The sequence below is a fragment of the Bos indicus x Bos taurus genome, chromosome 4 (assembly GCF_003369695.1).
Source record: "Bos indicus x Bos taurus breed Angus x Brahman F1 hybrid chromosome 4, Bos_hybrid_MaternalHap_v2.0, whole genome shotgun sequence".
Classification (NCBI taxonomy): Eukaryota; Metazoa; Chordata; class Mammalia; order Artiodactyla; family Bovidae; genus Bos; species Bos indicus x Bos taurus.
In genome coordinates, this window is record NC_040079.1 from 76,176,839 (window position 1) to 76,204,643 (window position 27,805).

General features: G+C 38.7%; 1 protein-coding gene and 1 long non-coding RNA gene across 2 annotated transcripts in view; one reads left to right on the forward strand and one right to left on the reverse strand.

Moving 5' to 3' along the window:
* Nucleotides 1–11,706, reverse strand: part of LOC113891576 — a 38,494-nt gene extending 26,788 nt beyond the window's left edge. The window contains exon 1 of the long non-coding RNA XR_003510801.1: nucleotides 11,149–11,706. This is a non-coding gene — a long non-coding RNA (uncharacterized LOC113891576). The remainder of the gene's footprint in view (nucleotides 1–11,148) is intronic.
* A 56-nt stretch (nucleotides 11,707–11,762) lies between these two features.
* Nucleotides 11,763–27,805, forward strand: part of RSBN1L (round spermatid basic protein 1 like) — an 87,227-nt gene continuing 71,184 nt past the window's right edge. Inside the window, exon 1 of the mRNA XM_027539766.1 lies at nucleotides 11,763–12,368. Within this exon, the coding sequence (XP_027395567.1) occupies nucleotides 11,804–12,368 (565 nt within the window). The 5' untranslated portion in view covers nucleotides 11,763–11,803. The remainder of the gene's footprint in view (nucleotides 12,369–27,805) is intronic.

Sequence of the window (27,805 nt, forward strand, 5' to 3'; positions counted from 1 at the left end):
GCTTCCCATCCTTTTCCTAAAAATAAGCATCAAAATGATCTGATGTCTTTCCAACAAGAATTCTGGCAGCAAAATTAATCTCCCAAGAGACGTTATGGATGGTTTTCAGTTACTCTATTTGGCCCCTTTTATTCTACATTTTATTCTACATTCTCCCTGCTTGGTGGTTGCTGCTGGCTCTCCCAACGAAGCCTTTAAACAGAGGGCACTCTCTCATCTACAATTATCAGCTTCCCCCAAACTTAAGAACATACTCAAACTGGAAAGACCATGATTGGGCAAGCAGTTAAGCCACATTTGTTGTAAAGTGATATTAATGGTTAAGAGTTCAACTCGCCTACAATGTAGAGTAAGTAAAATATGGGCTGAAAGTTTTACATTTTGATAGTTGAGGGTCTTTCTTTTTCCTCACATCCAAGTTTCAGGCAGGAGAGAAAGGGGGAAGGGCAAAGAGGCTAAATGCCCTCTCCTCCTCTTAAATAGCTATCCTGAAAGCCTTGCCCAGACTTCCCAGGATACTCACTGTATCCCTAGGAATAAGGAAGGTTGGGCAGTCTAAGCTTTTTTTGTTTTCAAACTAGGCACATTGCACCTGAATGAAATAAAGTTAGGGTAGTAAGGAAAAAAGGGGAACAAATATTAGCCATCTCTACTACAGACATACTGAATTTGAGGTGCTTTTGACATACCTGTGGAAGATGCTAAAGTGGTTAGGTCACAAACACAAGAGGACCAGGAGGTTTACAGATATACACTGGGGAGCTGTTACTATAAAAATAATTTATTGACATTATGGCCATTTTTGTCCCTTGGACTGCAAGGAGATCAGACCAGTCAATCCTAAAGGAAATCAACCCTGAAGAGTCATTGGAAGGACTGATACTGAAGCTGAAGCTCCAATACTTTGGCCACCTGATGCAAAGAGCTCACTTATTAGAAAAGACCAGGATGCTGGGAAACACTGAAGGCAGGAGGAGAAGGGGATGACAGAGGACGAGATGGTTTGATAGCATCACTGACTCAATGGACCTGAGTTTGAGCAAGCTCCAGGAGATGGCGAAGGACAGGGAAGCCTGGCATGCTCCAGTTCATGGGGTCTCAAAGAGTCAGACACAACTGAGTGACTAAACAACAATAAGGAAGAGGAATAATGTGAGGGAAAAAAAGACCCTTAAATTGAAACTTGAGAGTCTCTAGAGGAGGCACCTATAAACTATCATGAGAAGGAGCTGATATAATGAGCCTGAACTGTTCTTGAGATACACAAGTGAATAGAGGCAGTTCAATTCGAATGAAACTAAGATCATGGCATCCGGTCCCATCACTTCATGGGAAACAGATGGGGAAACAGTGGAAACAGTGACAGACTTTATTTTTGGGGGCTCCAAAATCACTGCAGATGGTGACTGCAGCCATGAAATTAAAAGACGCTTACTCCTTGGAAGAAAAGATATGACCAACCTAGATACCATATTAAAAAGCAGAGACATTACTTTGCTAACAAAGGTCCGTCTAGTCAAAGCTACGGTTTTTCCAGTGGTCATGTATAGATGTAAGAGTTGGACTATTAAGAAAGTTGAGTGCAGAAGAATTGATATTTTTGAACTGTGGTGTTGGAGAAGACTCTTGAGAGTGCAAGGAAATCCAACCAGTCCATCCTAAAGGAAATCAATCCTGAATGTTCACTGAAGGACTGATGTTGAAGCTGAAACTCCAATACTTTGGCCACCTGATGCGAAGAACTGATTCATTTAAAAAGACCCTGATGCTGGGAAAGACTGAAGGCGGGATGACAAGGGGAAAACAGAGGATGAGATGGTTGGATGGCATCACCGACTCAATGGACATGAGTCTGAGTAAACTCTGGGAGTTGGTCATAGGGAGGCCTGGTGTGCTGCAGTCCTTGGGGTCGCAAAGAGTTGGACATGATTGAGTTACTGAACTGAATTTGAATGATAATTCTCTCCTGATGTGCCTATATCCATCTTCTATTTATTAAAAAATTTTATTTTGGATACTATGAAAGTAAAAGTAGTGAAAGTGTTAGTCACTCAATCATATCTGAGACCCCACAAGACTACAGCCCTCCAGGCTCCTCTGTCCATGGAATTCTCTAGGCAAGAATACTGGAGTAGGTAGCCATTCCCTTTTCAAGGGGATCTTCCCAACCCAGTGATTGAACCCAGGTCTCCTGCAGTGCAGGAAAATTCTTTACCATCTAAGCCACAAGGGTGTTATAAACTATACAGCTAAACAAATGCTGTTAGGGTATTTTAACTTTTTCATGTAATCCAATCTCATAATAATTGTCTTTTATTTTTTAAAGTTATTTTAATTATTTATATATGCAACAACTCTACTTATAATATATGGTATATCTCAACCCTGGGACCTCGAATAGGTTCTTTTCTACTTCTTAAATTTAAGAAAGATTATAATCAGGGTAAGGGAAAGGATTTACATAATCATCACAAAGCCTAGTGCTGATGCATGCCTGAGAAATTAATAGTGAATCTGTGGTTCAATGTGTTCTCTTGTCATATATTTATATGGATGCAAACTTGATAACAATCTTATTTGTCAACAGAAAAGGCAATAATGTAATGTTATACAACTTAACAAGTTTCCTGTTCTGTAATTAATTCCAATAGTCCTTTTAACAGGTTAGGTGTGGATGGATGCAATGCTTGTCAATAGTTTTTTTTTTTTTACTTCAGTAGTATAACAGAAGGCTTTCAGATGAATACAAAGAAACTGGTCTTAGATATTATGTTTTGTTCCAGTTCAAAAAACTTTTTGAATTTGACAATCTTTATCTTTTAACTAGATAATTTCATCTATTATATTATTTGTTGATGCTTATAAATTGGGATTTACTTCTAAAAAAAAACAAAACAAAAAAAACAAAAAACTTTTTGAAATTTATTCAGAGTTGCTTAACTGCCAAGATTCTGAAGATAGTTACGGAAGGATCAAAATTGACCCTCTTAGTCCTATTTACTACTCTACTATCCAAATAGACCTTTTCTCCTAAAAGACAAAACTATGTCAGTATTTTTCTTAGAGTCCTGACCTTCCTTATATGAGGTAAACATCCATAAAATCTCACGGTATAAACTTGGCATTGTTTGACCTATTCAGATCTGCAGCTAGAGCTATTCTGCACTTTTGGAAATGAGTTATAGAAAGGTATTCTGAGTTGTATAAACTTGCAATGCATCAGTGTGCTAACACATTGAGAAAGAGTGAAACATTTACTAAGAAAGTCACTATGACTGAAATGTACATGTAGGTATAATCAGATTCATCAGAAAGCTAAATTTTTTACTTCTTTGTGTACATACCATTGCATCATCACAGAACTATTCTATCAGTTCCTGGTGAACAACTAAGTTGGTTAATCAAAATTCAGGCTGAGTCATTAATTGATTTATCCATTCAATAAACATTTGGTGAGTGTCTAATGCATACAAGGCATTTTGCTAGAGCCACAACACAGAGTACTAATCACTATATGATCATGATATTGCTAAATGGCAGAGATACACTGGTGAATAAAAGTAAATAAGAAAGACATGGTCCTTGCCCCCAGAGAGCTTACTGTTTACTGAAGGAGACGGATGATAAAAAGGTAACAACTGTAAAATAGTTATAATCTGTGATAGAAAGAAAGAGAATGCAATGTCAGAAAATAATGAACAGAGGAAGGCCTGTCATGACATCTGAAAGAAGAGAGTAGGGGTGGGAGGGAGGAAGCATTCCAGGCAAGGAAACAGCCTGGGCCAAGGGACTGAAGCAGGACTGGGAATGATTAGGGATCAGAGAGAAAGTCGTGTGACTGATGTAGCAGGAGCAAAGGTGAGTGTGGAAGAGACGTTTACCCTTTCACATGGTATAAAGGTACAAATCAACATCCTAAAGCCAAGAGTCAGCAAACTATATATTGCAGGTCAAATCTATCCTGCCTGTTTTTATAGTTTTACTGGAACACTGCCCTGCCCATTCATTTATATATTGCCTATGGTGCTTTTGTGCAACAAGCAGTAGTTGCTACAGAGACATGCAGTATGCAAAGCCTGAAATATTTACTCTCTGGCACTTTATGGAACAAGTCTACTGCCTCCTGTACTAAGTGTGGAGTAAATTACAACTGACAATATGAAAGTTGAAAAAGTCAGGCTTTCCTAAAGCATAGAACCACTCTTTATATGCTGATTCACATAAGAAAAACACATAAAGATGAGCAGGTTAATGTTATAGAGGTAGGGCTTTAAGATTTCCATTCCAGAAGGGTAGAAGAGATGTCTTTAAGATTAATACAGGGTTTCATAAAGCACAAGGACCTTTTATCCAAGCGGGTCAAGAACCTGGACAAGGCCTGAGGATAGTATACCTGCAAAGTAAAAATGCAGTTAGGCTCAGGAGTACTGGAGGACATTATATAAAGAAAAAATCAGATTCTAGGAAAACACACTAAGCACTGCTAACATATATTTATTACAGCTAGAAGTTTGCATGTATTTCTTTGCATGCATATGTGCTCAGTCACTTCAGTTGTATCCTCTTTGTGATTCCCTGAACTACAGCCCGCCAGGCTCCTCTGTCCATGGGATTCTCCAGGCAAGTATACTGGAGTAGGTTGCCTGCCATGCTCTTCTCCATGGGATTGTCCCGACCCGGGCTCGAACCCACAGCTCCAGCATCTCCTTCATTACAGGCAGATTCTTTACCCACCGAGCCACCTGAGAAGCCCATTTATTTGCTTAGCATCTATCATTTTTAGCAACTGACAAAGGTAGGGCTGTGAGTTAAAAAATGAATAAAACTCTTCAGTTCAGTCGATCAGTCATGTCCGACTCTTTGTGACCCCATGAACAGCAGCACGCCAGGCCTCCCTGTTCATCACCAACTCCCGGAGTTCACTCAAACTCACGTCCATCAAGTCAGTGATGCCATCCAGCCATCTGATCCTCTGTTGTCCCCTTTTCCTCCTGCCCCCAATCCCTCCCAGCATCAGAGTCTTTTCCAATGAGTCAACTCTTCGCATGAGGTGGCCAAAGTACTGGAGTTTCAGCTTTAGCTTCATTCCATCCAAAGAAATCCAAGGGCTGATATGCTTTAGAATGGACTGGTTGGATCTCCTTGCAGTCCAAGGCACTCTCAAGAGTCTTCTCCAACACCACAGTTCAAAAGCATCAATTCTTCGGCGCTCAGCTTTCTTCACAGTCCAACTCTCACATCCATACATGACCACTGGAAAAACCACAGCCTTGACTAAACGGACCTTTGTTGACAAAGTAATGTCTCGGCTTTTTAATATGCTATCTAGGTTGGTCATAACTTTCCTTCCAAGGAATAAGTGTCTTTTAATTTCATGGCTGCAATCACCATCTGCAGTGATTTTGGAGCCCAAAAAGATAAAGTCTGACACTGTTTCCACTGTTTCCCCATCTATTTCCCATGAAGTTTTGGGACCAGAGGCCATGATCTTCGTTTTCTGAATGTTGAGCTTTAAGCCAACTTTTTCACTCTCCTCTTTCACTTTCATCAAGAGGCTTTTTAGTTCCTCTTCACTTTCTGGCATAAGGGTGGTGTCATCTGCATATCTGAGGTTATTGATATTTCTCCCGGCAATCTTGATTCCAGCTTGTGCTTCTTCCAGCCCAGTGTTTCTCATGATGTACTCTGCATAGAAGTTAAATAAGCAGTGTGACAATATACAGCCTTGACATACTCCTTTTCCTATTTGGAACCAAGCTACCTTAACCAAAGCAACTCACTTTTTTTTAGGTCAGAAGTCAGACGAAGTTATCTGACCCACAGATATGTTTACCTTGTCTTGGGTAGTTTCTTAGGATACCTCATAATAAAAAAAAAAAATTAAGGGACTTTCCTGGTGGTCCAGTGGTAGATTCTGTGCTCCCAACACAGGGAGTGCAGGTTTGATCCCTGGTTGAGGAACTAAGATCCTACATGCTGCATGGTGTGGCCAAAAATATATATAAATGAATAAAAATAAATGCACACTCCCATTCATTAAAACATTTTGAAAAAAATCTAGATATTTAGCAAGTAGGCTTGCTTCATTTCTATATTGCTACAATCAGCAATGTACCTTGTAGATATAGATAAGGCATATAATTCTCAGTTTCCAGTCTTCACTACTTCCTATTATATTACATTCAGCCTGCCTTATTATTTTTTTAACCTATCAAGAACATTTGTCTGTAATCTCTGGTCCTCATCTTTTCATAAAGATCATAAATCTGTTCTTTATATAATTCTTTTCAACATTTATTTTCTAACCATGTCCCAGATACTATGCATACAAATACAAATAACACATCATCCCTGCCCTTGAGGAGCTCTCAGGCTAGAAGCTGAGACCAATGCGTTAAATGATCCTAGGCAGAATGATGACAGCACAAAGGAACAATCAACTCTACTCCGGCAGGTCAGGAAGCACAGTACTAGGGAGATGCTTGGACCCAACCTTGGAGGGGTATTCCAGGCAGATAGACAGAGCAACAAGGAATGCTACTCTTTTGGCAATTACGCATAGTTCAGAATAGATCAGTCAGTGGAAAGATGCAGGAGGGTTGAGAGCGATAGGAGTGCTAAGGTTATATCAAGGATGGCTTGTATTTACACTAGGAAGAGTGACTTTTATCCCATATGCCAAAAGGAATTAGTGAAGAGACTGTGGCATAATCAGGTTTATGTTTCAGAAATATAATTTTGGAAGCAGCATGGAGGACAGTTTCTAATGGAAGACTTCCAGTTAGGAAGGTATCAATGACAAAATCCAAACTGGTTTGAGGCCTGAAGGCAAGAGGCAGCAATAGGAATGGAAAAGAGAAACTGGCTAGAGACAGTGGCTGACTAATGAGGAAGATGAAGGGGGGAAAATGTCAATAAAGACTACTCGCAAGCTTGTACTTGAATGATGAGGTGTATAAAAAAAAATGCAGGAGAATTAATGCATGGGAGGATGAAAATGGGTGGTATAAAATCTGAGGTGTAAGTGGCTACAAATGTGGCGATACCCATTTGGCATCTGGATAAGAGTCAGGAATCATGTGGAACGCCAAGGCAGGAGACAAAGACTAGGAAACTGTCAGCATTTATGATAAATCAGAAGACACCAAGATGCATACTATCATAGAGGGGTGTGTAGAGTTAGATAAAGAGCAACTACATATTCCTAAGAATCCCCAACACTTACATGGAAGAGAGGGAGCAATGCTTAGCAGAGAAGCAGGTAGATGTGGGGCAGGGGTAGCAGTATAAAGATGAAGAGAATCAGAGTACCAGGAATTGAGGTGATGGCAAAGGTGTGGTGCAGATTATATACCTAGATTTTAGGCTGGATAGAGAAGAAAATATAGAAAGGATGAATTTGTGTAGGGTTGCCAGATTTACTGGAAACTAAAAAAGAGACATTCAGCTAGATTTGAATTTCAGATAAACAAAGAATACTTTTTCAAGTATACATATCCCAAATATTGTATAATACATACTTATACTAAAAATTTATTCACTGTTTAATTGAATTCAAAATTAACTGGGGGCAGGGGATTAACTGCTTGCTGGATATCTGAAAATTTAACTGAGTGTCCTGTATTTTATCTGGCAATCATAATTAATTGAAAAGGAAACATGTAGAGATGGGAGTTCTCTGAGGTTACAAGGCAAGGGCATATTGTAGAGGACTGAGAAAGCAGAATATTAAAACACTGCAGTTCAGAATTTCAGAGATGGAAGAGTGATGAAAAGGATCAAGAAGGGGTCCATTGGAATTTGTGGCTGAAACAGAATGGAACTGTAAGTCCAAGGAGAAACAGTACATGGTTCATTAGTATGGACACTGACTTCAGTTAAAATGATGGCTGGAGGATAAAGGGGATGAATATGTAGCAAAGTCTTTAATAATTAAAAAATAAAGTAGAATATGGGAGAGATTAAAAAAATATATATATAGTCTGTATTCTTGTCTGACACATGACAGCCAAGTGTCAGACAAGAAGATGGAGAAATTGGATAAAGGGAGTATGTTTTCATAGAACTGCTGTTGTAGAGGAGTAAAAGAGATGGGAGAGATATGAGTTAAAAACAACAGGCAGAAAGAAATGGGGATGAGAAGCAAAGGAACAAACAAGTTACTAATCTAGTCCTGACAGGGAGGGAAGGCTTTTCCAAATAAATGAAGCATAGCTTGAGCTGAGATCCAAAGGATGTGATGTCTTACAGGTATCTCATCTTCATCAGCTGCAAGATCAAAGAGCATCCCACACTTGTCATATTTTCAGTGTTTCCTAGCTCAATGAATGGTTCCACTGTCTGTCAAGTCATGCAGGTTAGAAATATAGGAGGTATTGGTGATATCTGCCTCCATTACATCCATTATCCAAATCATCACATAAGCATCAGGCAAAGAGAAAAGCATTCTATGTAGAGGAAACAACATATGCAATATTCCTAAATTGAAAGATAGTATGGTGCATTCTGGAAATTAAAGACCATTTACTTTGAAATAGAAGAGGAAGGGGCTAGATTATGATGGGTTTTGTAGGTCAATTAAGGATTTTGTTGTTTAAGATCAATGGAAGCCATACACAGGTCTGAAGCAGGAAAGTGACATGTTCAGATTTATGTTTTGAAAAGTGTATTCTGGGTAGAATGGCCAGCAGATTTGAGAAACTTAGAAAAGAAGACGACCAGATAAAAGGCTAGTGCAATTATCCAGGTGAGAGGGGTGGTACTTGAAACAGGGTACCAACACTGGACATGGAGAGAAGTGGATGGTTTCAGTGCTAGTTGCTAGCAACTAGTGCTAGTTGCTGAGACCTGGTGGCTCAGACAATAAAGAATTCAGCTGCAATGCAGGAGACCTGGGTTCAATCCCTGGGTCGGGAAGATACCCTGGAGAAGGGAATGGCTACCTACTTCAGTATTCTTGCCTAGAGGATTCCATGGACAGGGGAGTCTGGCAGGCTATGGTCCATGGGGTCACAAAGAGTTGGACACAACTGAGCAACTAACACTTAATACTTAGTGCTAGTAGAGATTAAGGAGAAGGTGATGGCACCCCACTCCAGTACTCTTGCCTGGAAAATCCCATGGATGGAGGAGCCTGGTGGGCTGCAGTACATGGTGTTGCTAAGAGTCAGACAGGACTGAGTGACTTCACTTTCACTTTTCACTTTCATGCATTGGAGAAGGAAATGGCAACCCACTCCAGTGTTCTTGCCTGGAGAATCCCAGGGACCGGGGAGCCTGGTGGGCTGCTGTCTCTGGGGTTGCACAGAGTCAGACATGACTGAAGTGACTTAGCAGCAGCAGCAGCAGTAGAGATTAAGCCAGTAGGATTTGGTGTTAATTAAGTAGGAATTCTCTCCTAGTTCAATGTTGTTAGGAATTATCTAGTTGTGAGGGAATGACTGATTCCAGGGGAGAGAAGAGATAACTGAGCATGTTTTGTAACAGTACTGCCCTTAGACTTGGGTAAGGACCCTCCTCCTGCTACAAAGGGCAGGGAGTCCATGAGGTCAAGGGGCCATGTCTGCACACCTCTTTCAGAGTGGCTAGATTTGAGGGCAGATGGAATAGCTGATTACCCATCACTATTTGCAGGGGGTTTAGGGAGGGGCAGGCTTCCCTGGTGGCTCAGAGGTTAAAGCATCTGCCTGCAATGATGGAGACCTAGGTTCGATCCCTGGGTCGGGAAGATCCCCTGGAGAAGGAAATGGCAACCCACTCCAGTATTCTTGCCTGGAGAATCCCATGGACGGAGGAGCCTGGTGGGCTACAGTCCACAGGGTCGCAAAGAGTTGGACACGACTGAGTGACTTCACTTAGGGATGTGGACATGGCTTGAACATGTTGAGTGAGGTGGGTGAAGAAGCTTGGAATGGGAAAAGAATAGTGTCAGTCTGAGGACTCTAGAAGTCTGAGAATTCTAAATGTAAACTTGGCCTTCCAGATTATTATTTATGGAGATTTGTGAAGGTAGTAGAATAGAATATATTTTTAACAATAGTTTGATGATTCATAACTTAAATATTTAGACACACGGTCTTTGGGCCTCTGTAACCATACTCAGGCTCTACAAATTTAGGGTAGAACTGATAAGAGAGTTTAACAGTATAAAAGAGTATAGTGCAAGCAGTAACATATTCAGATGACAGTTCACTTTAGCTGGACCCTTTAAGAGATAAGACTTTCCAGACTTTTGCATGGGTATAAATTTCTAGGTGCTATATTAATGTATATAAGAGACCCTTTCCTATTTCTGGAGGGCCAACAGTTATTTTAATTGTAGTGATTTCAATGTGATTTTGAAAAGCTTCTTAAATATCGCAGAAGTTTAGAGTGCAGAAGCGATCTTGGTGGTCCAATAAAATTTTCTCACTTAATAAATAAACCAGAAGTTCTGACAGAAAACGAGCACCCTGACAGAAATCACAAAGCTAGTCAATACCACATCATTTCCAGTCCCATACTCTTTGTCCACTCTTGCACCAATGTCAGTTTTCAGGTAGATATCTACTGCCAGTCAACTCCAAAAGTTTACACTTGCTTTTATTGTTTTGCATTTTTAAAAAGTACAGTAAATACTTTTCATTACTTTAAAAATTCGAGGTACCTCAAAAAAGTCTATAAAGCACTATTAAGTTTTGACTCCAAAATATTCTTAAAACCAACCCCCTTTATCCCTCAAAAGTGAACACAAAATTAAGAATTCCAACTTCATGAACTCACAAGAAGTGGGAATTCTGGAAAGTTACTTTTGTTTTCTACAAAGTTACAGGCAACTTAGGGCACCTTTTGGGATTCAATATATTCTCTGGTCATCTACTCATTTGACTACTTTTATATATATATATATATATATATATTTCTTTGACTTTTGGGTCTCATAATCGTGCTATTCACTTTGGTTGCAATTACTGTAACTCATCTCCTCAAATTCTTTATCTTCTAAGCTACAAATCAAAGCACACACTTACAAAACATCAAACACTCAGAATGCTAACTAAACGCTAAAATACACACAAAATCCTCTTTCTTTTCAAACATCGCTATTGAAGTTTTAAGGGTATCTGAATTATAATAGTTAAAAAATAAATTTCTCTAGGAGAGTCTTACCTTCAAGCTGGATAGTAATCCGAAACTTCTAGGCTTGCAAGTTATTTCCCTCAAAGCATTAAAGATGATCATAGCAAAACAGTAACGCATCTTGTCAGGACACCAAGCGATCTTTAGCCCCTCCCATCAACCGACTACTGCCTAATAGAAGGAAGGGTTTTAATTTCCGGCAAAATTTTCTCCTCACAGCTGAGAATCTGCGAAATTCGGCTTTTAGAGGGGGAAAAAAGAGGGGAGGGACCAAAAGGACCCCAGGGGAAAAGGAGGGGAAAGCGGTACAAGACAGAGTCGTCGAGGCAGAGACGAGCGAGACCTGGGTTCGGACTGACTCGGTGTCTGGAGTGAAGGTTCCTCTCAGACATTCACTGGGCCCCCGAGTTCACGCGGGCGACAACTCGAAGACCCTCCCCTCACAGCTTGCTCCGCCACTAACTACGCCCGAAGGACCTGTGACCTCCAAAACGGGTATGCTAGGCGATTCCCCACACAACTTCGGCTAGAAATTCGAGCTTTTGATTGGTTCGTGGAGATATCCCTCAGCGTGGCTCGCCCAATGGAGGGCCAGACCGCTCCGCCCCTTCCCCGCCCCCCAAGGAGAGCCCGCCCCTGCCCCGCGCCCGGGAGCGGAGGAGAGTAAATACAACAGGAGCGCAAAATGGCGGAACCGCCGAGCCTAATGCAAGGCACCCCCGCCGCCGTCTCGGAGAAAGAATCGTTTGGCAAACTGCAAGCCCCATCCCGGGACCCGCCGGGTCCTCTGTCCGCCAAGAAGATCCGGACTGAGGAGAAGAAGGCGCCGCGTAGACTGAACGGAGAAGGAGCGAGCAGCGGTAACAGCAGGCAGCTGCAGTCTCCTGCCGCACCTTCGCCTCAGAGCTATGGCAGCCCTGGGTCTTGGAGCTTTGCCGCTCTGTCCGCTGCCCCCTCCCCGTCGTCTGCTCGGAGCAATTTCTCCTTCTCCGCTGGCACGGCCGTCCCCTCCTCTGTCTCTGCTTCCTCCTCTCAGCCGGTGCCGCGCAAACTGCTGGTGCCTCCTACGCTGCTACACGCTCAGCCTCACCATCTCCTGGTGCCCGCCGCCGCCGCCTCGGCCAGCGCCAAGCCGCGCAGACCCAAGGAGAAGCGAGAGAAGGAAAGAAGGAGGCACGGTCTCGGCGGGGCGGGCGAAGCTGGCGGGGCCTCCCGCGAGGAGAACGGGGAGATGAAGGCGCTGCCGCGAGGTGGGTGCCGAAGCCGGCAGGGGGGAGGGGAGGGCGCCCGGGGTCCCAGGCACGAGCTCGCGCCCGCGGGGCGCGGGCTGGGGGCGTGCGGGGGTCGCGTGCGCCAGCCGGGAGCGGGCGGGGGGCTTCCCGTTCACTGCAGGCTGTTTTGCGGTCCCCGTGGGGACAGGAAATGGAGCCTGTAATTTCGGTCGCAGAGTGGGGAATGGCCGAAACTCATTTTCTGTATCGTTTTTGCCTCCTAGTTAATGCGCGGCAGGGTTTGTAGAACTCGATTTAGAGGACCCGCCTGGGTGTGTTTGGCTATGGAGGGAGATTTGAGGGAACGGGATCGGGAAAGGTTTAGTTTTGTAAAAGATGTGCTTGATTATTAGACCGTTTAGACATGGTCACGAATTTATATTTGTGACACTGGCTCCCAACGCCAGAAAATCCTATCAAGAAAAGGGGTGTGGAGAGCATTGGCGTCAGCTGGAAGCTACCAGAGGCCTGAGCTTTTCATCCCTATTAGGGAAATGAGGTAGTGTGCAGGGCCTGGAGTGTGCTGTTTCATAAGGTACCCTCCCTCCACACTCCTCTCCCTTGAGTATTTTGAGTGGTCCTGTTTGAAATACCACCCTTCAAAAAGAATTTTCAGCCATATTCTTTTTTTTTCCCCTTTCTTGCAGCAAGTGATAAAATCAGGAACATTGACTTTTTTTTGGCCAGACCATATTCTTGGCTGCAGAATGTTTTAGCATCAGAGAATGGCAGATTCTTTACTCTTTATTTTTTTTTTTAATTTATTTTTAAATGGAGGATAATTGCTTTACGCTCTTGTGAGAAAGGCACATTCTTAAGCAGTCTTTGCAGACAGGACTACACTGTCTTCTTTTAAAATGTAGGCTAAACATATATAATTTTCAGAAAGTATTTTTGTAAAATAGATAGTCCCGTTTAGCCATTTCATGCACAATGTTTTGAGAGTGGTACACGTGGAGACTGGTTGAAAATTAGGTTTTTATGTGATCAAAAGCTGAAAGCATGTAATGATCTTTATTATAAATGTACATTGATACACGGTATTGTCAAAGTATGTTTTAGGAAAAAAATGAAATGTCAAGCACTTTTAACATTACTAATCTAATGGTACCTTAGATCATGAAAAGTTCTCTGTATTTTTTCACAGTTTTACAAAATGCTGCACATGAGTATGTAACAACAGTGTTACGTCGATGGTCTGCCTGTAGTAAATTTTTGATATCTCAGCATAGCCATCAGGTACTCTGGCACAAGATAAAGGATCTCACAGCTTTGGAGAGTTTTGTTTCTAGAAAAGTGGTTTTGAGGATGGGATTTATACTACTTTTAGTCTGAGATTTTAGGTGATTTTTGTTTTAAAGCAATTTTGTTTGAATAATTATGTTTAAAAGTTGAAAGTGCCTGGAAGTCCGCGTTTACAGCTCAATATTAGTCTTACTTGTAATGTGTCAACAGTGTAATTGCACTTCTAAGTTTTTTGAGGAAGTGAATATGGATATAACATGGAATGGCTGAAAATAAATAAGCATTCTTTAATAATTCTGATTCAAAAAATGGAGCACATAAATCACTTTTAAAGTGAAATGGCTGTTAAAGAAAATGTTTTCTAATCTTAAATTGCATTTAGAATCCTCTGTTGAAGGCTATAGCTTACATTGTTAAGCCTGAATATAAGCAATGATAGCTTTTACATTAAGATGTTTTTTCATGATTTATAGGTTTTTTGAGTAGTGACTAGATAGTAACACTATGGTAAAATTTTCTTCTCTTTCTTGGATGGAAATGCTGTTTTTATAGAGAAAAAACTAAGTCAGTGAGGAGGATTGCTTTTAGTGTCTTGATGGTAAATTTCATGATGAAAATCTGATCGAGCCCCCAAACTCCATTAAACAATTAAGCTCCTGTATTTATTAGTAGAATTTTTTTTTTTATAAGTTTTCAGTCAGAACTGCTGCATTTTCACATTGGCTACCATTCCAGCAGAAGTTATTTGGATTAAATGAAAGGGTGTGTATGTGTGTGTGTGAAAAGTAGGGCATTTTAATGTTACTTGAGTCAGAAGCATGATTTTTTTTTAAACCCTTTATAAAAGATGGGTCAGTCCAGATTGAGGACATATCCGTTGACAGCATATCTGAAAGTTAAAAGTGATGGACAGGGGGATTATAAAAATTTACCAGTCTAGGTCCATTAAGTATAAGGACTGATGCCTCACACACCTAAAAACTCTGAGGCCATCTTGTCATAGTGCTGGAGCTGACTTGCATGATAGCCTGAGTCATCAAGTAAAAGTTAAATTTCTTTCTTATAAAAAGAAAAAGTGGAAAACATCTTAGATTTTTAAAACTATGAATAACCAAGTTTTGCTGTATAAAGATGTAATCTACTAAAGAGGTCACAGCCCATTTTCCTGTAAGACTGAATAAATTATTAACTGATAAGCGTAGAAGATAAAAGTGAATATTTGCTGGTGTCCGCCATTTAACTTATAGCAAAAAATAGAACAGGCATATTACTAGATAGTAAGCTGCTTTAACTGAATCTGGTAACCAATAAAACTTGTATTAATTTTCTGATTTTTGTTAGCATTTTTGCTTTGCCTTTATTAACTTACTTCCTTAAGAATGACCTTGCAAAGGATCCCAAGACAAAATCAGGGCATTTCACTAATTTTTTGCCTTGAAAGTGTAGTTACAGAATTTAATGAAAATAGAGGCTTTCCTTAGAATTGAATAATTTGATACATGTAAATATCAGTGATTTTAAAGGGATAGATGTTCAAAGATTTTTCAAACTAGGCTTTTTCTTTATCTTTCTAATACTCTTATTCTGCAATTTTAGATTAAATTCAGGTTAAGAGTATTCTTATATACTCTTAACCTGAATTATTCTGACCAAATATTTGTCACGGGTGAGATAGTAGTTTACTGTGATTTTTATTTTATCGTGTAACCTTTTGTTTTCCATACTTTGTTTTTTCATTTGCTAAGTTTTGTCTCTCTCTGCCCTCTAGCAACTCTATAAAATGCTTCTCAGTACAATTTTCCACATGGTCAAATCTGTCAGATAAACTTAGCAGTTCCATTTATTCCTGTAGTCATCCCTTCTTATAGCTGTCTTTCTTCCCGCTTTTTTCTGGTTTGTTCTGTGTTTAAGCCTGCCTCAAAGCTGTCATCTTGGGACATTCTGGGAGTTTGTTTCACTTTTGTTGAGTCCTTTTTTCCTGGATCCCATGCCTTCCTTTTGGTTTGTTCCTTCATTTTGGCTTGGGAAGGTTTATTTCTACCCTCACACTTGACTGTTGGACTGTTGAGAGATTTCTGTATTGGAAATTATTTTCCCTTAAAAGTTTGGAAGTGTTACCTTATTGCCTGGCTTCCAGTATTGACGTTGAGAACTTTGATCTCCAAACAGCTGTCATCTGTTCTATTTGGGAGATTTCAATCCTTTAACCAAGTTTTAAAATTTCAGATGTCTTTTTTTAAAAAAATGTTTTATGAACTCTTCTCTGTCCGTATTATAGCATTTTATTTCTTTTTCACAGGTACAGCATCTTCTGTTACCTCTTGAAGGATATTAATTACAGTTTCTTTGGCATGTTCTTCCATGCCTTGCATTGTATCTGCTTCCTCTAACTTTTTTTTCTGTTTGTTTTGGTCTCTTTCTTTTTGCTCAGAGCTTTCTTCAGATCTGTATGATCCTTAGCAGTTCCTTTATAATCAGGAGAATGATTGAAAGCTCACTGGGCACGCATGAGCATGTGTGAGTGCCCAGTCACTAAGTCCTGTCTGACTCTTTGCAACCCATAGACTGTGTAGCCCCCCAGGCTTCTCTGTCCATGGGATTTTCCAGGCAAGAATACTGGAGTGAGTTGCCATTTGCTCCTACAGGGGTTCTTCCCGATCCAGGGATTGAATCTGTGTCTCTAGCATTCGCAGGCAGAATTTTTTTTACTGTTGAGCCACCTGGGAAGCCCTCTCATAGCTTAGTGACTAATGAACTCCCTTGTTTTTTATCTTTTCTTTGTCTGTTTTCCTCTAGGTGGTGGGTAAGAAGGCTTTTTCAGTTTCTTCCTTCATTTTTCTGTTCATCTATATAAATGGGATAATGGAGAGAGGAGAGGATTGGCAGAAGTAATGAGTTTTGATGTTAGGGTTCTAATGCTGGATATGAGAAGAAAGCTACAAATCTCACTGATTTATAAATTTTCAGTTTATCTGCTTGTTTTCATACCAGCATGTCATTTTTCCCTTTTTCTGTGTGTGGCATCCCTGAGACTGGAGCCACACTCTTGATTCAGTTTTGCGGAATGCCTCTCATTCCCTTAGGAGTGTGTGTGTGAGGGGGAGGGGGGCGTGTGGAGAGGTGGGAGGGTGAGGCAGTATGGTTCTGTCATCTTGCCTCTCCCAGCACCTCAAATTTCTAAGCCTTTCTGAGGTACTGTGGTGTAAACAGAGTTGTTTCTTATTATTTCTTTCTATAGGGATTTGTATTAACCTTCTTTCATTATGCCAGGTCATTTATTCCACCATCGGCTTTCTATCTTTGTAAGTTGTATTTCAGGTTACAATTATAATTTCACATAGTTATATTAAAAATGGAATTTATATTTTCGAATTTTTTTTTCTTCCCTTTATCGTTAGGGTCTGTTTTTCAAGAAAAGATCTTAAATTTTAGCCTTAATTTTGATTTGTGCCTATTTGTGGGACACTAGTGAAATGACTTAATCTTTTTGAGCTCATACTCTTCTGTTACTATAGATATTCCTTTTCAGTGTGAAATTACATGAACCTGGCATATTGTAGGCATTTATAGGGATGTTAGTCCCTAACTCTTCTTTCCTATAGAAGACATTGGAGACATTTAGTTTCACTTAATTCATGGGTAGGTATAACCTATATAGTTTTCCCATTGGTATCCAGGTTTCTGAGAATTTTTGGTATTAGTATGAGCCGTACTAACTTGTTCAAAGAAGTTTATATTTCAGAAGTTTATATTACAGTTAACAGTAACTCATTCATTTTTCACCATCCTCAAATGAATTAAAAATTTCAAATTATGGAGAAGGCAATGGCACTCCACTCCAGTACTCTTACCTGGAAAATCCCATGGATGGAGGGGCCTGGTGGGCTACAGTCCATGGGGTCGCTAAGAGTCAGACACGACTGAGCGACTTCACTTTCACTTTTCACTTTCATGCATTAGAGAAGGAAATGGTAACCCACTCCAGTGTTTTTGCCTGGAGAATCCCAGGGATGGGGGAGCCTGGTGGGCTGCGATCTATGGGGCTGCACAGAGTCGGACATGACTGAAGCGACTTAGCAGCAACAGCAGCAAGATAGCTAGATTAAATACAGGTTCACCAGTGTAATTTAAATTTCAAATAAACACATTTCTATCAAAAAAAAAATTCAAATTACAGATAAACTATATAAATAGGATATTGAAAAAATAGTACTTGGTTTTAGAGTAAATCAAGATTGCCAGGAGAAATATCAATAATCTCAGATATGCAGATGACACCACCCTTATGGCAGAAAGCAAAGAAGAACTAAAGAGCCTCTTGATAAAAGTGAAAGAGGGGAGTGAAAAAGTTGGTTTAAAACTCAACATTCAGAGAACTAAGATCATGGCATCTGGTCCCATCACTTCATGGCAAATAGATGGGGAAACAATGGAAACAATGAGAGACTATTTTTGGGGGCTCCAAAATCATTGCAGATGGTGACTGCAGCCATGAAATTAAAGACGTTTACTCCTTGGAAGAAAAGCTATGACCAACTTGGTATATTAAAAAGCAGAGACATTACTTTGCCAACAAAGGTCTGTCTAGTCAAAGCTATGGTTTTTCCAGTAGTCATGTATGGATGTGAGAGTTGGACTATAAAGAAAGCTGAGCACCGAAGAATTGATCCTTTTGAACTGTGGTGTTGGAGAAGACTCTTGAGAGTCCCTTGGACTGCAAGGAGATCCAACCAGTCCATCCTAAAGGAGATCAGTCCTGAATATTCATTGGAAGGACTGATGCTGAAGCTGAAACTCCAATACTTTGGCCCCTTGATGTGAAGAACGGATTTGTTGGAAAAGACCCTGATGCTGGGAAAGATTGAAGGCAGGAAGAGAAGGGGATGACAGAGGATGAGATGGTTGGATGGTGTCACCGACTCAATGGACATGAGTTTGAGTAAGCTCTGGGAGTTGGTGATAGACAGGGAGGCCTGGCTTGCTGCAGTCCATGGAGTTGCAAAGAGTCAGACATGAATGAGCGACTGAGCTACAGTAAAAAGAATTCTGATGAAATAATTGTGGCTTCTGTAAAATTTTTGTGTGTGTGTCATTAAGGAGAATTAATAATAAAAGTACATTCTTACCAACAAAAGTAATTTTTTATTTCTTTAAACATTATTTTAAATACTTTAAACTTTATACATATTATTTTTTTGAATTGTAGGTTGAAAATATTTAACTTTTTATCATGAAAAAATTTAATACTAAGGAAACCAGAGCCATATGTCTTCTGGGTCTATCCATCGTCCTGTTTTCAACAATTACCAACAATTTACAATTCATGCTTTGTTACTTCTCCTCTACTTCTGTTTGTTTTTTGCTCAAGTATTTTAAAGCATATGCTGAATATATATCATTGACCCCCAGATAATTAGCATTGAATTTTCTTTTCATTATAGAATAATGCTTGTAAAATTTCAACAATTCAGTATATATATTGGTACTTTAAAGAGGGGCTTCCTAGGTGGTGCTAGTGGTAAAGAATCTGCCTGCCAATGCAGGAGTCCTAAGAGATGTGGATTGGATCTCTGGGTCAGGAAGATACTCTGGAGTAGGAAATGGCAAGCCACTCCAGTATTCTTGCCTGGAAAATTCCATAGGCACAGGAGCCTGGCGGATTACAGTCCCTGGGGCTGCAAAGAGTTGGACATGACTGAGTGACTTAACAAATACTTTAAAGACTGCAGTTTTCTTCCACTCCTAAACTATCAGAAACAGTATTTCAGTATCTCCTGAAATAAATAAGCTTATGTATTTTTTAGATTCTTTTTCAAAAATTATTTTTAAAAATTCTAGTAAAATACACAGAACATGAAATTAACATTCTTTTTTCTAAATTAATAATTTAATTTTTGGAGGCTAATTACTTTACAATATTGTATTGGTTTTGCCATACGTTGACATGAATCTGCCACGGGTGTACACGTGTTCCCCATCCTGAATCCCCCTCCCACGTCCCTCCCCATACCATCCCTCTGAGTCATCCCAGTGCACCAGCCCCGAGCATCCTGTATCCTGCATCGAACCTGGACTGGCGATTTGTTTCACATATGATATTCTACATGTTTCAGTGCTGTTCTCCCAAACCATCCCGCCCTCGCCCTCTCCCACGGAGTCCAGAAGACTGTTCTATACATCTGTGTCTCATTTGCTGTCTTGCATACAAGAGTTTTAGTCATACTTAAGTGTATAGTTTACTGCATTAAGTACACTCAAATTGTTATACAACTACCACCACTGCACCAGCCATTTTCAGAACTTTTTTCTTCTTGCCAAATTGAAACTCCATACCCTTTAAAGAATTACTCCTCTTTCTCTTCCCCACTGCTCACCCCAGCCCCAGCCCACCACCATTCTACTTTGTGTCTGTCTGAATGTGATAACTCTTAAGTACCTCGTATGAGTGGAATCGAAGTATTTGTCCTTTTGTGACAGACTTACTTCATTTAGCATAATGTCTTCAGAGTTCATCCATGTTGCAGCATGTGTCAGAATTTCCTTTCTGAAGGCTGAGTAATATTCCATTATATGTATATACCACATTTGGTTTATGCATTCATTCTTTGATAGATGCCTGAGTTCTTCTGTTTTTTTGGCTATAATGAATAATGCTGCTATGAGCAGGGTGTACAGATACCCAATTGAATCTCTGCTTTCAATTCTTTTGGGTGTATACCTCAGAAGTAGAATTGTTGAATGCTATAATAATTTTATTATTATTATTGTTACATTTATATTTGCCCATAAGTATTTTTTATATCAGTCGCACCATTTTACATTTTCATCAGCAGTCCCCAGATGTTAGGTTAGGTTTGTTGTTTTATTGTTGTTATTTTTAAGGTTAACTCTGTAGTATCTGAAAACTAAATAAGTAAGAAAACAAACTCCAATAACAGCTAATTGATGTAGATACCTGCAAAGTCAGTGTGCATTCAACCACATCAGTATAGGGGGAAAAAAAATGAGGGGTTTGGTGGGAGAAAGAAAAGGCTTTTACTGAGTGCATATCGGGTACCATGGTGTTAGCTTAATATTTTTCCATTAATACTTGGAGATTTGTTTATCTTTTTCAGAATTGCATAGCTAATGTGTGAAGAATTTGAATCAACCCTGTCTCTGCTAAGATCTGAGCCTACTTTTTTACACAGTTAACTTGATTTTTTTTCCTTTTAGACTGTGATAACAGGAAGAGAGTAAAGATGAACTTTATTTTTACAAATTATTTTTCCCCTAACTTTTTATTATGAAAAAATTTAGAATTCAGAGAAGTTGAAAGAACAACATGATGATATTGTATAGATTTTCCTTACTGCGTTCCTTCTGTTAATATTTTATCATATATTTTCACTGAATCATTTGAAACTGAATTGTAGACATCATGACACTACATTCTTAAATATTCCAGCCCTCATGTCCTACAATTAACTACATAACCATAATAATAGAACAGTTAAGAAACTTAATATAGCCAGTCCATTTATAAATTCTTCCAATTTCCCTCAAACCCCTCATTGTACTGAAACATTTTCTGTTTTCTTTTTTTAATCTAAAATTATTCTGGTTACTTTTTTATATGATAAGTTGACTTTTTGAAAATACTAGTTTAAGATATTTGTTATAGATTTTTCTATTTTTATGATTTTTAAAGAGTTGCTTTATTGTGGTAGTATTGAATTTGTTCCTTTGTATTTCTTATAAACTGAAAGTGAGGTTTAAAGGCATGATTGATTTCAGATTAAATAGATTTGGTAAGCATATTTCACAGATGTGCTTCGTATTGTAGCCCATCAGGAGGCCTGCAATATTCAGATTTTGCTGTAAGTAATCATGTTACATTTAATCACTTGGTTGAGATGACCAGTGTCACCATTTTAATCGTTTATTTTTCACCTTGTATTTAGTTTATAATCTGTGGGGTGAAACTTTGCAAATACTTACTTTGCCAATTGTCTTTTACCTAATGACTTTAGTATTACTTCATGATCCCTGCTTGAATTAGCCATTTCAGTTCAGTTCAGTCTCTCAGTCGTGTCCAATTCTTTGTGATCCCATGAACTGCAACACGCCAGGCCTCCCTGTCCATCACCATCTCCCGGAGTTTACCCAAACTGATGTCCATTGAGTCGGTGATGCCATCCAACCATCTCATCCTCTGTTGTCCCCTTCTCCTCCTGCCCTCAGTCTTTCCCAGCATCAGGGTCTTTTCAAAGGAGTCAGCTCTTCACATCAGGTGGCTAAAATATTGGAGTTTTCAGCTTCAACCTCAGCTTCCAATGAACACCCAGGACTGATCTCCTTTAGATGGACTGGTCAGATCTCCTTGCAGTCCAGGGGACTCTCAAGAGTCTTCTCCAATACCACAGTTGAAAAGCATCAATTCTTTGGCACTCAGCTTTCTTTATAGTCCAACTCTCACATCCATACACGACTATTGGAAAAACCATAGCCTTGACTAGATGGACCTTTGTTGACAAAGTAATGTCTCTGCTTTTCAATATGCTATCTAGGTTGGTCATAACTTTCCTTCCAAGGAGCAAGCGTCTTTTAATTTCATGGCTCAAGTCACCATCTGCAGTGATTTTGGAGCCCTAAAAAATAAAGTCAGCCACTGTTTCCACTGTTTCCCCATCTATTTGCCATGAAGTGATGGGACTGGATGCCATTTTCCTAGTTTTCTGAATGTTGAGCTTTAAGCCAACTTTTTCACTCTCCTCTTTCACTTTCATCAAGAGGCTCTTTAGTTCCTCTTCACTTTCTGCCATAAGGGTGGTGTCATCTGCATATCTGAGGTTATTGATATTTCTCCTGGCAATTTGATTCCAGCTTGTGCTTCATCCAGCCCAGTGTTTCTCATGATGTACTCTGCATATAAGTTAAATAAGCAGGGTGACAATATACAGCCTTGACATACCCCTTTTCCTATTTGGAACCAGTCTGTTGTTCCATGTCCAGTTCTAACTGTTGCTTCCTGACCTGCATACAGGTTTCTCAAGAGGCAGGCCAGGTGGTCTGGTATTCCCATCTCTTTCAGAATTTTCCACAGTTTGTGGTGATCCACACAGTCAAAGGCTTTGGCATAGTCAATAAAGCAGAAATAGATGTTTTTCTGGAACTCTTTTGCTTTTTCAGTGATCCAGTGGATGTTGGCAATTTGATCTCTGGTTCCTCTGCCTTTTCTAAAACCATCTTGAACATCTGGAAGTTCATGGTTCACGTATTGCTGAAGCCTGGCTTGGAGAATTTTGAGCATTACTTTACTAGCATGTGAGATGAGTGGAATTGTGCGGTAGTTTGAGCATTCTTTGGCATTGCCTTTCTTTGGGATTGGAATGAAAACTGACTTTTTCCAGTCCTGTGGCCACTGTTGAGTTTTCCAAATTTGCTGGCATATTGAGTACAGCACTTTGACAGCATCATCTTTTAGGATTTGAAATAGCTCAACTGGAATTCCATCACCTCCACTAGCTTTGTTCGTAGTGATGCTTTCTAAGGCCCACTTGATTTCACATTCCAGGATGTCTGGCTCTAGGTGAGTGATCACACCATTGTGAATATCTGGGTTGTGAGATCTTTTTTGTACAGTTCTTCTGTGTATTCTTGTCACCTCTTCTTAATATCTTCTGCTTCTGTGCGGTCCATACCATTTCTGTCCTTTATTGAGCCCATCTTTGCATGAAAAGTTCCCTTGGTATGTCTTATTTTCTTGAAGAGATCTGTAGTCTTTCCCATTCTATTGTTTTCCTCTATTTTTTAGCCATTTCATTGGGGGTTAAAATGATGCCAAACTATTTCTAAATAAAAAATAAATTAGTTTTGGGGGTGGTAAATTCAGAGTAAATTGCTACTCTTATATTTAGGTTAAAATTTGGCTGTCTATTTTTATATACTTTGGGTGCTTTGTGTGCCAAGGTAAATACTGTAAATCCGTCGATATGAATAGAATCTTATGGTAAATACCTTTCTTGAATTCTTAATTCATAATAGTTTAAATTTTGGAAAACTGCTTTCAGAATGCTTTTATTTAAATATTGATTGTTATCATCTGGTTACTGTAATTGATAATCTGTTACAGTATTGGTAAATGAACCAAAAATAAACAGCCCCTATTGACTTTATAAAAATTATTTTTTAAATTATGAAAGTTTGATAACACATTTACAGGAAACTTGGAACATACAGAACAAAGTTACATATAGTTCCAGTATATATTACAATATTTTTAAGTAGACAAATAAAGATTTTTAGTCGGAGTTTCAATATCAGACTCTCCAAAGGTAATAGATATGAATAGAAAAGTAGAAGGATATAGTAAAAGCACTAGGACCCAATTCAACATAATTAAGATGTATAGAATTTTCACACAACAGCAGGATACAAATTCTATTCAAGTTCCCATTGACTGTAAACCAGGAGACACTGAAACATATCCAGGGACATAAAGCAAGGTGCAAATATTTCATGGTCTAAAGGTATTGATATCATACAGAGCCTGCTTCTCATATCACTGTGGAATTATGTTAGAAATCAGTATCAAAAGATATTTGAAATAAACCCACATTTTTCCAGCAATGTGACATTTACCCAGAGAGATCTTTGACTTAGCTATTGAAAAAAACCTCAGTAAAGTTAAAAGACCAAAAACCACAGAGGGTGATTATAAAAATGAAAGCATTTAAATGTGAAATTAACACCAAAGATGCTTAAAAAACCCATGTGTTTGGAAATTAAATGTCCACCTTTAAATGATGTCTGTATCTAAGAAGCCATAACAAAGAAAATCAGAAAATGTTTGTTAACAGGATAAAAATAAAACGAGTTTTATCAGCATTTGTTGCATGCAGCTGAAGCTGCTCAATGCAACTAAATAAAATGTGGAAACTTGGTCAAGTTATGAGAACAAAATAATGGACAGTAGCATAAAAAGTTGTGAAATTTGAACAAAATCTGGAGTTTAGTCAGTAATACTATATACATCTTAGTTTCCTATTTTCCAGATGCACATTCGAGTTATCTTGGAATTTTCTGAAAAATAACAAATGCCCCGGTGGTGGTGGTGTTTTTTTCTCTAAAGCTCCAGATGTGATTTCTAATGAACAACCCTACTTAAAGGCAATTAGACTATGATGAGTGTAGTTTGTTTGCCTTTTTCCTTTTTATATTTAGTGCTTGCATTTCATTTAGTTTATGTTTTCCAATTTCTCTGTCTTTTTTGTTCTTTTCAAGCCTTTATCAAGTATAGTAGAAAAGCCCTGTTTTTTTAAACATAATAACTGTAACATTAATAGGGTTAAATACATATATTTCAAAATTATAATCTCTATTCCATTATGTCCTCTTTGGGTTAATATGAATTGAGTATATGCCTATATGAGTTCCTGTTTATTAATTGGATTATGTTAGTTCCTTCACAACAGCTATTGTTTTAGCCATTTTATGATCTTTGCCTTGTATCTGATTAAAGAAAGTAAATAGTACTTTTTCATTAAGAAATTGATTTTATCTGTCCTCTTCGCAGTGTAAATTTCAGTAGCTGCTCTTGTCAGCTTTTTTAAAGAACAGATATATATATTTTCTTTACATATTATTTAATTCAGAGCCACTTTGTCTGCTTTGACATGTGAAGTAATATTCTGGAAAGTGCATGTCCTTGATTTATTTTCTGGCATAATTTGCTGATGAACTTTATATCTTAAGGGAATAAATAGCATTTTTCAGTTTTCTCTTTTGAGGATAATGAAAATATCAGAATTAATAAATTCTGTCTGCCTTTTTTGAGACAGGCTGCAAGCTGATGCAATGAGTACTTAGGTGCAATTTGAGCTAGAATATAAACTTCTTGAGTACAGAAACAACAGTAATAAGGACAAGAGTTACCATTTATAGAACTATACTTAGCAACTTAGAACTATACTGTACTCTCCAGGCAAGAGCACTGGAGTGGGATGCCATTGCCTTCTCCATACTATACTTTACATAGATTTAAATTTTACATTTTTAGAGTTTAGTTAGATAGTAACCTTTTGAAAGTGCTTTATGGAAGCTCAGAGTAAGTAACTTGCTGAGGAATATAAAATAGGTCTTTAGATAGTTTGACTTCAAAGATGTAGCTCTAAACTACTGTGTAAACTGTGTTTATGTTTTCAATATCTCCTTGATCCAGAATTGTACTTTGCATTGTTGAGATAGTTTGCCAAGTAAATGAACTGGGTTTTGATGAAAAATTGTTTAAGTAGGAGGATAATATATTCAAATTGGTATTTTAGGGACATTAATTTGGTAGCATTGTATAGGATGGGTCAGCTGGGAAAATTAGAGTCAGGAATATTTGAGACAATTGTAGTAGAGAATTGAAGTGACTTTAGTGGTAAAATGATTGGTACTCCTGGACATGAAAAAGCAAAAAAAAGTTTAAGAGGGAATGTGTGATAGGACATCATGGTTTTCAAATATATAGCAAGAAAGGAGGATTTACATGTTGTTATATGGTTTCAGATGAAGAGAATGAGCATTTATTGAAAAATGTTGGGTACCCCTGTAACAGAACTGGTCCACAAAGATGGATGTGAGTTTAAGATGCAGGCAAGTACCCTGTTAGAGTTCTGTTATCAGATGCATCTCAAATTAGTAGTGAGTCCATGAATAAGGTTTAAAAATGTTGTTATGCAGATTGGAGAGTTTGTCCAGTTAGCATGTGTGTGCTTTTGTATATGTACGTGGAGGGCTTTTTCTGTGAGGAGTAAATAATCTAAGATCATTAGATCTCAGGTAACCAGCTGTCCAGTTTTGAAAAGGCTTCTGAAGACCCCAAGATTAGACATGGTCCCTTTACCTTTACTCTGGTCCTCAGTTTAACCATTTACGTTCCATTTGTCCTTCCCGTTTTAGCCTCCCCTGCCATTTTCCTTATCTCTGCTGTAGCCGTTTTAACATTTGCTTTAGTTTTTACAGTTATCTTTTTTACTTAATGTAAAACCGTTTTACAGTAATCTCTCTGGCTTTGTTCATGACCCTGTTAGTTTTCTAGTGTCTCTTGTTGGCACTCCTCAAATTTTAGCTTAGTCCAGAGTTTTAGATATGTGTATTCAGTTGTCTCCTTCACATCACCACTATTAGATGTTCCATAGAACTAACTGTAAGAGTAATATGTTCACACCTCAGTTTTTTTCCTTACCCACATTTGTCTTTCTGTGTATGCACCTTATCTTAATGCTCAAGTTTGAAAACTTGATTCTGCACTTCTCCTTTATCAGACTTGAAGATAAGTCTTTTCACTTCTAGCCACTCTTTCACATCTATCTACTTTTACTCCTTCCTTTCTATTAGAATTAGTTGAAGGCTAATTAATCTCAAACCTAATTAGCTCTAACCTAAATTATTGTATAACTCCTTCCTCATTGGGTTCTGTACCTCACATCTATGATATTTGAATTCATTCTTCATTCTACAGCCTAAGTTATAACTAGGGATCTAAATGCGTGTTTGATCATGTCACTTTCTTGTTTATAAGATAATGTTAAAATTCTTTAAAATGTCTTCTAAGGTTCTGGATAATTTATATTCTCATTTAATCTTTAGCTTCTGCTCTGTGCTCCTTGCTGCCTAGAACTTTCTCCATCCATTATCCTTCCATCCCTAGTTCCACACTTCTACTCCACATACTCATCTTTTCAGACTCAACTTGAAAGAGATGCCTTTGCTACTCTAAACCACATTAGGTTTCCTTGCTGTCGCTTCTCATGTCTCTTTGCATCCTGTCCTGAGTTTCTTCACTTTATTTTTTTTTTTTTAATTTTTATTGGAGTATAGTTGGTTTACAGTTTGGTGTTAATTTCAGGTATATGTGAATCTGTTTTACGTATATCCACTTTTTTAGATTTTTTTTCCCATATAGACCATTAAGAGAGGTATTGAATAGAGTGCCCTGTGCTCTACAGTCGGTCCTCATTAGTTTTCTGTTTTACATATAGCAGTGTGTGCCTGTCAGTCCATTTTCCAATGTATTCCTCCCCCTACCCCACTTACCTCCTAATAACCATAAGTTTGTTTTCTGTAATTGTATTTCTGTTTCTGTTTTGTAGGTAAGTTCATTTGTAGCCTTTAGATTCTACATTAAGCAATATCATGTATTT